The sequence below is a fragment of the Hippichthys cyanospilos genome, chromosome 10, assembly GCF_059441005.1.
Source record: "Hippichthys cyanospilos isolate Australia breed blue-spotted pipefish chromosome 10, RoL_Hcya_1.0, whole genome shotgun sequence".
Taxonomy (NCBI): domain Eukaryota; kingdom Metazoa; phylum Chordata; class Actinopteri; order Syngnathiformes; family Syngnathidae; genus Hippichthys; species Hippichthys cyanospilos.
The window spans coordinates 15777392-15790042 of NC_142378.1; the positions used below are offsets into that span (position 1 = coordinate 15777392).

General features: G+C 37.1%; 1 protein-coding gene across 3 annotated transcripts in view; it reads left to right on the plus strand.

Moving 5' to 3' along the window:
- The window catches only part of LOC148417272 (discs large homolog 1-like protein), a 91819-nt gene extending 81766 nt beyond the window's left edge, over positions 1-10053 (plus strand). For 2 of the 3 annotated variants that reach the window (XM_088425038.1, XM_088425040.1), the window contains 7 exons: positions 79-120; positions 918-968; positions 1449-1550; positions 1689-1861; positions 1952-2061; positions 3800-3891; positions 5294-10053. In XM_088425038.1, the coding sequence (XP_088281164.1) occupies positions 79-120; positions 918-968; positions 1449-1550; positions 1689-1861; positions 1952-2061; positions 3800-3891; positions 5294-5400 (677 nt within the window). In that variant the 3' untranslated portion in view covers positions 5401-10053. Of the gene's footprint in view, positions 1-78; positions 121-917; positions 969-1448; positions 1551-1688; positions 2062-3799; positions 3892-5293 lie in introns of all 3 variants that reach the window. The other variant, XM_088425039.1, reaches the window with a different exon arrangement.
- The last annotated feature ends 2598 nt before the right edge of the window (positions 10054-12651 follow it).

Sequence of the window (12651 nt, forward strand, 5' to 3'; positions counted from 1 at the left end):
TGAATATATCGGAGTAAATACATCTCATTATTACCCACCTCTGCATGTGTGAAGCTGACTCCTGTCTTGTCCTTCCAGAGCTGGTAACCTCTGGCACCAGTGAGAGTGAGAGTAGTTCCTGTAAGTCTCGACCCTCTCTTGCTGTCTCGCCATCTCTCTGTGACCCCCGCTCACTCACCTTCCTCTTCTTTTATTCTATTTCTATTGCATTTTAAAACAAGTATTGTCTTACTTGTTTGTACGTGTGCTGCTGTGCAAGGTTTTGCATACTGTATGTATGTGCCAAGTATTGTTGTGTCATGGTTGAGAATGTTCCTAATTTGGTCATTTACATTAAAAAATAAATAATGTAAATACCTTTATTGGGGGACATTCTTTTTTATTCTTCATGATGTAATGTCAACCAATTTAAAATTGTTTCTACGGTTGATTGCAAAAACATAGTCTGCCTTAACTCACTATTGCCCACGTGTGCACAAAAAAGTAAAAGCACAATTTTATTTGATATAAAGCATTTGCATCTTTTACTTTTTAATTTGGCTTCAACTGTCAGCGTGAGGGCGGATTATGAAGCGTGGATGGGCCAGATGTGATCCCCAGGCTGTCCTTTGCTCAGTTCTGATTTGTAAGATTTCATTGAAATAAATACTCACATTAATATTCAAATTATTACAGTAGAGGTTAATTTATATCCTGGTTTGGTGGTGCTCTTTGAAGGCCGGCGCACCCCTAGCATTCATCTATATTTCCTTTAGGTTAAGGTGGCTCACATCCTTAATTGCATGCGTTTGTTGTGTATCTCTGTGAGGCTGTGTTACCAGAGCCAAAATTAGGGAAAGGTTAAGATTTTGTGTTTGTGTGTGTGTGTGTGTTTTCTTTGCATTTAATGTGTCCCAAACATTTTTGTGCCCAAATAGCTGGCCAGGAGGAGACACTCTTAACTTACCAACCAGTTATACAGCAAGAAGGTCAGTCACTTATTGTAGTTATTTTGTGATGGGAGGGGCATTACATTATATAGACATAATGTGACAAAATACCCAAATGTTGTTTTATCAATTATATTAAAGTAAATAATATTTTTAAATGCCTGGATGATATTACCCTGTTTTGTTTTGAGGGTTTTTAATCAGCTAACCCAACAAATATATTTGTTGTTGTAGGATCCTCTGTTATGACTGATACGATATGCCGTTTGCTCAGCATTGTCAAAGTATGATGTATTAGAACTTGTTTTTTCTTTGACATTGGAACAGTGCTCTGTTGCCTCCTGTATTCCTTCAAAATGCTCAATTGTGGCAATGTATTGCAATTCAAATGCGTGTGTCACGCACCTACAGTTTCTGTATATGGACCATCATTCAAATTATCGTACTAATAGGAAAATACATTTTTAAGGTATAATTTTTGTTTTCAGTTGCCTAACTATCCATTTTTGCTTCCTTCAGTGAATTACACAAGACCTGTTATCATCCTCGGACCAATGAAAGATAGAGTCAACGATGATCTTATTTCTGAGTTTCCTGACAAATTTGGCTCCTGCGTTCCGCGTGAGTATCAGTAGAGATACACTTGAGCAGAAACCTGCATTAAATGTGCACATATGTTTAGTTTTTTTTTGCCATTTCTCATTGAATCAACGATTTTAACAATTCTAGTATACAGTACATGTCGTGTGTGCTCTCCAGATACAACTCGGCCACGGCGGGACTATGAAGTGGATGGCAGGGATTATCACTTTATGGCCTCCAGAGAGCTAATGGAACGAGAGATCCAGGAGCACAAGTTCATCGAGGCGGGACAGTATAACAACCACCTGTATGGAACCAGTATACAATCCGTTAGGGAAGTCGCTGACAAGGTAAGAGGTGTGAGAGACAGCATCAAACACAGAAAACATTGTAAAGTGGGAGCAGGTGTGTCATTGTCTCCAACTCTTTGTGTCCTTCAGGGTAAACACTGTATACTGGATGTATCAGGAAATGCTATAAAGCGTCTGCAGCTGGCAGGTCTCTATCCCATCGCCATCTTCATTAGGCCACGCAACGTTGACAACATCCTGTAAGTGAAAAAGCCTCTGGTTCATATTGAGTCTGCGGTTTGTGGAATCAGAGTAAAGTGTTCCACCAATGTTATCAGAAAAAAAGAAAAAGATATGAGAAGTAAGAATATTAGTACCGTGACTTATATCCGGCTACTGCCGGTGTCCGCCGGCGGGTTTGGTTTCAAGTCCCTCAACAACAGGCACTGACCACCTGGTAACTGTTTTTTTTTTTTTTTTAATTATTATTGCAATAGCAACACTGAAAATCATACTCCACAATGTTTTTAAATACTGTACAGTAAATTTGGTGAACTCACCAGCCTGTCATTGGCGCAAGTCTCATCAAGACAAGGTGGAGCGCAGCGCATTCAAATGCAGGCGCACATTTCAAATTCAGACTTAAAAAGAAAGGCCACTGATGTTTTAAACATTAATAACTGTAAAAATGATTATGATTAATAATGTCGTATTATTGTTTGATTTAAAGAAAAGCTTGAAATTAACCAACAACAACTAGAAAAACAGTGCTCTACACTGCTAGAAAGTTGTTCCAAAAGTAAAAGAATACATATTTTAAGTCTTTTACACAAAGTGTACAATTTACCTTAATGATTCTGAGATGACAAACTCAAAATAGGGAAAGTGTTTTCAGCTCAAAAACACAAATCTCTCTCCTTCATCCTCTGTCGTTTTTTATGTGGTTAGACGGTGACATGGCAGTCAGCTCTACCAGATGGGAACGCAAATTGTGAAGTACCAGTATACGTCACTTCAAGCTGAAAGCACTGTACTTCCCCTTTGTAACATGTCATATAATGTAGAGTTGTTTGCATTGTGTGTAAAGAGGGGGTTAATATTTTTTAGGGGGTGGGGATTGGAATGGAGTCTCGTCCTATATATTCATAACATGGTGTTTGTTCTGTTCAACATATATACTTGGAGGAAACACCATTATTGCAAAATAGGTGATTTGTCATGCAAAATTGTCAAATATTATTCACCCTTGTACTCACAAAGCACTTACCTGCACTACCTTTTGCTAGTGAATGTTAAGGGTCTGACTTCTCTGAGGTCACGTGTTAGATTTTTTGTAATAGATGTGTTAAGAGTAACGAGATACTCTCTGTTGCATTACCAGCATCACTGGCTGTTGAAAAGCAAAACATTTTGGAAACCTAAATTCTGCTTCATAGAGACAGATGGCTCTTGCTGGCACAGCTGGCTGCTATGTACAGCGAGAGAGAGCATGAGCAACAAGGAAGAATATGTATTTAAAGGCATAGCATACAAATGGACTATAGTCTTGGACATTTGCCTCAATTACTCTTCATGAAACCAGGTTACCACTTCCAGTACCACTACTTATACATTTCTCTTTTGACATGTTTTCATGTTTACGTTGTACAACAATTCACTCCTATTTAGGCGATATATGTAACCAGAATATAATTTTGGTTTAATAGTCTTTTCATTTACAGTATTGTCGGTCAGTGATTTGAGATACAAGTGATCTGAGTTTGAATTGTGGTCATAAGTCAAAGAACCACTCAAAGTACAGAAATATTACTGTACAGTTGACCCCTGCATACTTGCTGTTTGGCACCTGCATATTCACATATGGGATGGAGTTTTTATTTTTATCCGGGAGAACACACAGTATATATAGAACCGTTTTTCGGTGTTTATCACTGGTTGGAGGTTGATTGAAATGAACGTGGTTTACATGGGCACTGGGTTTTCTGTGTGTTTCCCCAGAGAGATGAATAAGCGTTTTACCGAGGAGCAGGCAAGAAAGTCCTATGACAGAGCTGTCAAACTGGAGCAGGAGTTCACAGAATATTTCACTGGTAAGGCACCATCCTCTCAAATGAATACTTTATGTACTGTTTCACAAGAGCTAACTTAATGTAACATTCAGTAACATTTCAATCACAATTACATCTCGTAAGCATAATGTGACATACTGTACAAATATTTAAGCCAACACCACATACACATAAAGAACTTAGTAGGCTTATTTTCGTCTTTAGAATTCCACATTGTTCCTCAAGGAAAAATTCAGGTTATGCAAAACATTCAAATGTAAAATGATGGCGTACAGGGAAATGTCAATCTGTAAGACACTCGTACTCATGGGTAATACTGTCAGTGCTCTTGAAATGAATTTAGGCATATTATGTTCACTTATTGGTGTTGGTAATCCTGTGAGGAAAGAGGACATGCTGTAAATTGAACTGTGGACCTCATAGACGGTACAGTTTGGACACACCTTCTCATGATCCGTTTTCTTTATTGTCCTGACTATTTTCCTTGAAACCTCTCACTGAAGGCATCAAAACTATGAATGAACACATGTGGAGTGATGCACTTAACAGAAAAAGGTGGAATAACTGAAAGTGTTTTATATCCTAGTTTTTTCAAAGTATCCTCTTTTTGCTCTGCTTTGTACACTTTTGGAATTCTCTCAATGAGCTTCAGGGAAGTAGTCAACCAAAATGGTTTTCAATTCACACATGTCAAGTGAAATTACTTCCTCAGTCATGGGCTTGGGCCCATCACTTGCGTTTTTGCAAAGGTCAGGTTAATGCACAGCCAAAACCATTATTGGACAACTGTTCAAATGTATATATCATGGACAATTGTTAAAATCCAAACAATAGCAAGAACCACTCAGCTGACCAAAGAAAAACCAGTGGCCAACCTTACTTTGAGAAAATGAATGTGAGGGATTGGCCTGTACTGTATGCAAAGCAACATCTGCAACATTTAGTCAATGTAAAATGAGGTATAACCATACAATCTGCAAGACAATTAAAGTAGAATATGCAAGAGGTCCTTTACAACCTGACAGATCTTTGTTTTTTATAAGACGGATCAGTAACTTAACATACCTTGCAAATCAGACTTTATTTCATTAGTTCAATGAAGAAAGTCACGAGTGAAAGACTTTTTGAGTTTATTATTTTTTTAGGGTTGTTATTATTATAGGTAAACAGACGATAACTCCAAATTAATTTGCTCAAATGAAGCAGAAATATAAGAATAACGGCACGATTTGAAAGGAGAAACCCTAATTTCAAAGTGCATACTGCATACATTTCATTATGGTACGTGGCACACATTAGTCGATGGGGAAAAAAATGCAGGCAGCAGTGCATCTTTCCGACTGAAGCGCATAAAAACAGTACAATATGCCCCTCATGATAATGATTGATTGCTTTGTTTGTTTGTTTGCTTTTTCCTGTGCAGCCTTTGTCCATGGCTCGACTCTGGAGGAAGTGTATTCGCAGGTGAAGCAGATAATCGAGGAGCAATCGGGTCCTTACATTTGGGTGCCCACTAAAGAGCGACTCTGAGTAAATGCCGATCATGTACACACCAACTTTGGCAGCACAACATGTCTTGTTTTCATTCTTCTCCGCACATACTGCATCTCCATGTTCTCTCACACACAAACTAACACACACACACACACACACACACACACACACGTAATGCTGGACAAGGCTGAGACTCATCTGGGGATCGGGAACGCCCACTTCCTGAAGGGGAGGAGCTTACGTCTTTCCAGCACCCAACCGGTGGGTCTTCCTACAGCAGAGTTCCTTAATGTTTAAGGACGCGGTTCAAATCAACCGAACATGTACCATTATCTGATTGATTGGTTTCGTTATTGTTCTAATGCTTGTTGTCGTGTTTGTTGTTTTCAAATTAACAAAGGGTAATGCATTCACATATGGGTTTGTAAAGATAATATTGTCAACAAGAAGCAGACTTTTGCACGCCGTAGCTTTAAGAGCATGTTTATGGGGACAAAATCTTGATCCTCTTTCCCATCATGTCTGTCTTTTCATTGCATCGCTCCACTTTATAGTTGAAAATTCTCTTATACACTCTTTTCTACCTTTGGCTTTTATCCTACCGCTTCCCCGCCAGACTTCCTCATGTTTAACTATGAGCTGACGGTTTCAATGTGCCCTGGCATGTTGGACTGAAAAGCGAGATAGACAACATGTAGTAATGCACAATTACTGTTTAGAAATGTAGCAACTATGATTAAAAAAGAATAAACAAACAAACGATAAGTTGATTAGGTCGGGTTAATTGACTTCGGTGACATGAAGAATGTGCCCAAAAAGAAAGAAAGAAGAAATGTGAAATGAGACTGCATCCAAGTATCTATCGATTCATTTTTGATTGCTTCTGTCTTCATTAGCATCACAGGAAGAGCGGGAGCCTGCCCCGGTTAATTCATTACTGGAGTGCAATGAGATACGTGTTGGCTTTAGTCTCAACCCCAGATTTCTTTGCCTTTTCCGTTCTTCTTCCTCTTTATTGACTAAATTGATATGGACATCAGGATAGTGTTCCCTCATTTATCGTGGGGGTCACATTCCGAAAACTACCTGCAGTAACCAAAATTTCAGAATTAGAGAATGTCTTTTTTGGGGGGAGCTTTTGGTTTTGTTCCCTTTATTTTAATTAGTTTCTTTTGTTCAAAAAAAAACAAAAAAAACATTAAAACTTTTTTTTTTTTTTTTTTTTAGGTCAAGGAAGGAAAGATATCAAGAAAAATAGTGAGATAAACATACAATAAAGGTGTGGTCATAAATGAAAATTTTAACTTGTTTATTTTTTTGCTTTGTTGGCTTTCCAAATTGTAATTATATTTATTTACATTAAATTTATATGGCATTTTACTGATCAGACATAAATGGAAGAAAGATATTAAGAAAAAAAGTGAAAGTTAGGGTCATTAATGAGGGACAGAGGGAAGCCACAATAACAGAACCGCAATGTTTCGAGGGAACACTATATGCCGATAAGTACCCCGGTCCATAAAGTATTCCCTGCAGTTAGGAGCTACTGTAAATCACATTCTCTGGTTATGTTTTTAAATATGGATTACGTCAAATTTACATTCCGGTCAAAAGTACATCGCGGACAAAATGGCCACATGACGAGGTCATCTGTATACTTCTGGGAAGTTATAAATTAGGGATGTAATGTGGATATTATTCTTTTTGTGAACAGTCATTGGAAGATTCTACTTATCACATCTGAATGGTCCTTTTTAGAGAATGATTAGTAAGGGGAGTATTGTATTGTTGTCCATGTAAACATAACTTGTGTGTCTTGCCTTCCATCTCTCATCTCTATATATTAACCACATGGAACACATTTATAAACACCACCTTCATTGTTAGAAATGTCATTGTTGTAGTGTTCTTTCTTACTATGATTGCACTAATGGGGGCTTGTTCTTAAAAGCAAATTTGAACAGCAATGGAGGTCTGTAAATATGTGGTTCACTTTCTTCCTGCGTATGCCTTGTGAGTCTTAAAAGAGTCACTTGGGTCTTATGGCTTATTATTAATATTTCGTCGCTAAAATGCAGTTATTCAAGACTTTGTAGGAACCAAACGAGTGAAGTGTTTTTATGCCTTTTAGCCACAGAATGCATAAAAAGCGTTTGAGACTTGCCACATCAATGACTGCCGCCCTGGTACATTACACTTACTTTGATTAGGTTTTATGGCAAGCTTCGTAAAGGAAACCTCATACTGACATGACAGTGTCCTCCCATGTAGTGTTGACACATATCAATCCAGACAAAAACAGTGGAAGAAGCCATTATGATGTCACCCAGGCGTTGGAGTACTCCGATCAAAGTTGACGATTTCAGCTGTCGTCTGGCCTTTTTCCGAGTCGTGGCTCATGAATATTATTTGTTTACAAGAGGACTTCTCAGGGGATCTTATATATTCCAGTGAAAATTAAATGACAGCATTACGTATAGTAAAGGTGTGAGACCACGGAAAAGAAAATCTTGTTCATATATAATATATATATATATATATATATATATATATATATATATATATATATATATATATATATATATATATATATATATGTGTATATATATATATATATATATATATATGTATATATATATATATATGTATGTATGTATGTACAGACATTCATACATACAGTGGCATGAATGTATGTGATTTCAACTTTTCCAAAATCATGCAGATGAAAAAACAGTGTATGCTCTTCCTAAACATCTAAACCCAAACATTTAAAGGTTTTCATATTTTAATTGAAATTTTATTTATTTGAAAAAAAGGAAAAAAAATTGCAAAAAAAAGGAGGAGGAATAAGTAACTTAACCTTCTGCTCAAGTGGACGTTTAGAGCAATTAATGGCATGTTGTTGTTTTTTCCTTGTCTGTCCACTATAAGCACAGACCTCCTATAATGATGTCCTGATAAAAACAAGTATCTTAAGTGCTTCAAAACAGCTCTCTGATCAAAAATTGTTGATTTATATAAAGCTGGGAAATGTTACAAAACCGTGTTTAAAAGTCTGGATGTTCATCCGTCCATAGTCAGAGAAATTATCTACAAAGGAGAGAGTTTGGCATGATCGCTTCGCTCCCAAGGGGTGGCCCTCTATCAAAAAGATAGCTCAGCGCAGAATACTTAAAAACATCAAAAATAACACAAGAGTGTCTGATAAAAACTTAAGAAATCAATGGCACTGTTCCAATATCTCTGTACATACTGTACTTCGACAATGTGTAAAACCCTAACAGAATGGTATTCCTGGGTGGACTGCATCGAGGAAGCTAATGCTGTCAATGAAACATTGCTCCACAAAAAAGGCACTGAGACACCCCACAAAACTCATGGCAAAATATTTTGTGCACTGATGAAACTCAAGTTGAACTGTGTGAGAAACACACAACGTCATGTGTTGGGGAAAGATGGAACAGCTCACCGACATCGAAGACTTCATTCCCACCGTGATGCATGGTGGAGGGAGCAGCATGGTTTGGGGCAGTTTTTGCTGCCTCTGGGCCTGGACAACTTGTTATCTTTTATGAAAAGATGAATTCAAAGCTTTATCAGGATATTTTGCAGGAAAATCTGAGGCTGTCTGTCCGACAGTTAAAGCTAAAGAGAAGACGAATGCTGAAACAGGACAATAATCCAAAACACAGGAGTAAATCAATTTCAGCAAAAGTACTGACTTGAACCTCAATGTTATTCGATGGCATGACCTCAACACATTAATTCATGCCAGACATCCCAAGAATCTGACTGAAATGCAGCAATTTTGGAGAGAGGAATGATCCAACATTGATTCTGATCTATACACCAAACTAATATGCAACTATGCAAAGCGTCTTGTTAGAGGTTTTCGCTCACAACTGGGGAACAACAACCTGCCTATTAAATGTGACGGTTCAGTAACTTATTCCTCCCCCTTTTGACACTGTTTGCATTTTATTGTCATTAAAAATATAAAAACATAAATATCTGGGTATTTTTAGCTTATGCAGACCCTTTTTTTTATTTGTGTAATTCGTTTTGTGGTGGGTTTTATGCAGAAATGTGACAAATTCCAGAAGGTTCCAATACTTTTTCATGCCACTGTTCGTACATACATACAAAGACACACACACAACACAGTATATGCATTTTTTTTTATTCGTAGTTTGGTGTTGGGAGCACTGTGTGTCTGTAGAAGTGTTTTGTAGTTTGAGCGCTACGGTCGTGAATGGGGCTACTCTCATTACGCGCTTGTGTCTTATTATCATGCTTCGAATTTGAAATACTGACATGCTTTTGGAAACACAGCCCCAGATGGACCTTGTCAACCCCTCCCCACTTTTTTTCCGCTTTCCACCCCGAGGCTAATTGGAGCCCAGAGACTTACGGAGAAGCCGGTTCTGCGCGACATGAGTTTTAAATGCTAAAGGTTTTTGCATTCCTCACAGTATCTGGAGCTAATTTATTTATATCTGTGAAAAATTGTTGATTGCTTGTATAGAACTGATTCTGGCTTTGTCTTGTAGCCAGGGGTTTATGCCATTGTTAGAGTTAAGCACTGATGCAAAGAATCTATTTCAGAGAAGGATCTATATATAACATATGACAATATTTATCCCTGCGCTAACTGCCTATTTTGGTACAAAATAAATGTCTTTATTGAGATTTGTCCTTTTTGTTGGTTCAACTTTTTGGGTTGATAGAGTGACTTTAATCTATAAAATGCAATGGGTAACTTGAACAACATTACTTCTGCAAGTTCATAACTGGACCAAGACTAGTGGCTGGTACTTTAATTAAAAGATGTCACGCAGCAATTGCAATACTCGCAAAGATCAGATAACATTTTTTGCAGCTCATCTTATTCTCAACAAGACATTTGGATTCTGTTCAAAAAGTAAGACCGCATGGAAGGAAACCATGGTACCTAAAGCTTTTATTGGTGCCTGCATCCTGTTGAGAAGTAAGTCTGAATCTATTTTCTAAAACCAGTAGGATAAAAAAAAGTATATACTTATGTATGGGTCAAAATGTGACCAATTACTACTTTTCGAACAAAAGAAAGAGTTTCTCCAAATTGAGTAAAATTGAAATTGATTTGTTATACTTTATACAAAAAAAAAAAAAAAACGAGAAGTAAAGCAGTGGTTCTCAAACGGGGCAATGGGTACCCCTGGGGCTACTTGAAGGAACTCCAGGGGGTACTCGAGATTTTAAAGTAAATAAACATGCTCAAATCCCTTATCAATAATTATTTAATGAAATGCTTCAGGATTATATAAGTTCATAAAACAGATTTGATGTTCACTAGGTTATTTTATTATTTTAAAAGAACAGATTCTCCCCCATACAAAAATGGTTGGACCCAACTTGTCATGTGCCACCTCTCGTTTCCTGTCAAGTTAATGATTTATTTTTGTCAACACATCTCTACTGTGATCCCAAAACAGGGTGCTTTAAAATGAATGTTTCCATGGACAAATATTTATTTTTAATGATTTCTTTTTGAGAACAGGCTTGACACTTTATGTTGATTATTTTTTGTAGACAAATATAAATTAAGAATAAAGTTACTTCTTTTAGAAAATAGATCTCTTCTATGATCCAGAAGAGGATCCATTATGTTGATATTTTCTTGTGAACTCATACAAATTAGGTTTGAGAGGTTCTAAAGACACTAATGGCATGGTTTTAAATTGTTTTTTGTTGTTGTTGATTTTTTTAAAGTGGTACTTGGTCAAAAACATATTTCACAGGGGGCACATCACTGAAAAAAGGTTGAGAACCACTGAAGTAAACAAGCATTTTGCAGGTTTAACTTTAAAGATAAATTTCATAATTATGTTTGCTGGCAAGAATTTAGAAGTACATACATATAAAGACAACATTTTTATTAAACTGCTGGCTCAAAAAGGAATTAGAGGTATTTTACTTTTGTTGTTGTTGGTTTGAAAAAAAAAAAAAAAATTGTGTTCAAAACTAAACCAAAATTGTGTTGTGTTGTTTTGTGGGGCCTTCACACAATTTGGGGGTCTAAAAGAGTAACACTTTTTCAATATTTGTTTTATTTTGTTTTTTAATCCAACTGTTTCTAAGGTGTGAATTGAAACCCTAAATTTTTGGACTGAGGTAGGAATGCTAACCACAGTTTCGCTTCCAAAAAACAGTTAGGGCGTGGAATATGAAAGAGATTGATCCACTGAGATCAAATTGTCCCAACCTTTTGGGTTATTTTGCACAACACAAAGCATAAAAGAAGAAAAAAAAAACTTCGTCAAGATTGGGTCAAATTGTTTTTTTGTTTTTTTTTTTATCTCGCTCAATCCATCAAAAATGTATGGTGGTCCAAAATTCACATACTACACCTCAAGATCAGATGACTGCAAATCAGAAAGGAACATGGAACCTTTTTTTTCTTTCTTTTTTTTTTCCCCCTCAGGCAGATTTTTTTCATGAGTGTGTTGCAAAGAGATCATATTAATTTGGGGTTAAGTCAGTCACAGTTCTATTCACATCACATTACGTGCAATTGAGGTCACCTATCTTGTCAAAACTGAAAGGCACTTCTGGACTAGGACGACCAGTTTGATCAAAGTATGAAACAACACTTTTGCTGAAGTCCCATTTAATGTTTTTAATCATTAATACAAATTTGTGTGAAGATATTGTTCAAACAGGTGAATACCAAACATCATAAAATAGTGTTTAAAATGATTAAACGCGTCTGTAACAATGTCCTATCACTGCTAAGCTATTTTTAGACAAGGCCTGTGGGTGACTCATGCGGTCCTTGGAGGCTACTGCCCAAAGACACCAAACTGCTGACTCGTGTAGAATCTCATCCACATCATCACGATTCCGTCTTGGATGTGTCTCTCGAGGTGAAACCACATTGTTTTTAATCCAGCTGATGCTATCGTCAATTGCTAAGAATATTTTCTGACAACTCATCATACCTGTGATTTTTTTTTTTTTTGCTAGTGTTACAGCCCCATAAGCGTGACGCACAAACTATTTTCAGTAAAGATTGGCAATAAAGTTACTGCCATCTACTTAAGTTTACAAGAATTACATCGACAGACTATATTATATGGGCGGCATGTTGGGAGAGTGGTTAGCACGTCCGCTTCACAGTTCAAAGTCCCGAGATCAAATTCGGCTCGCTCCGGTCTCCGTGTTGAGTTTGCATGTTCTTGCCATGCTGACGTGAGTTTTCTTCAGGCACTCCAGGTTCCTCCCACATTCCAAAAACATGCATGGCAG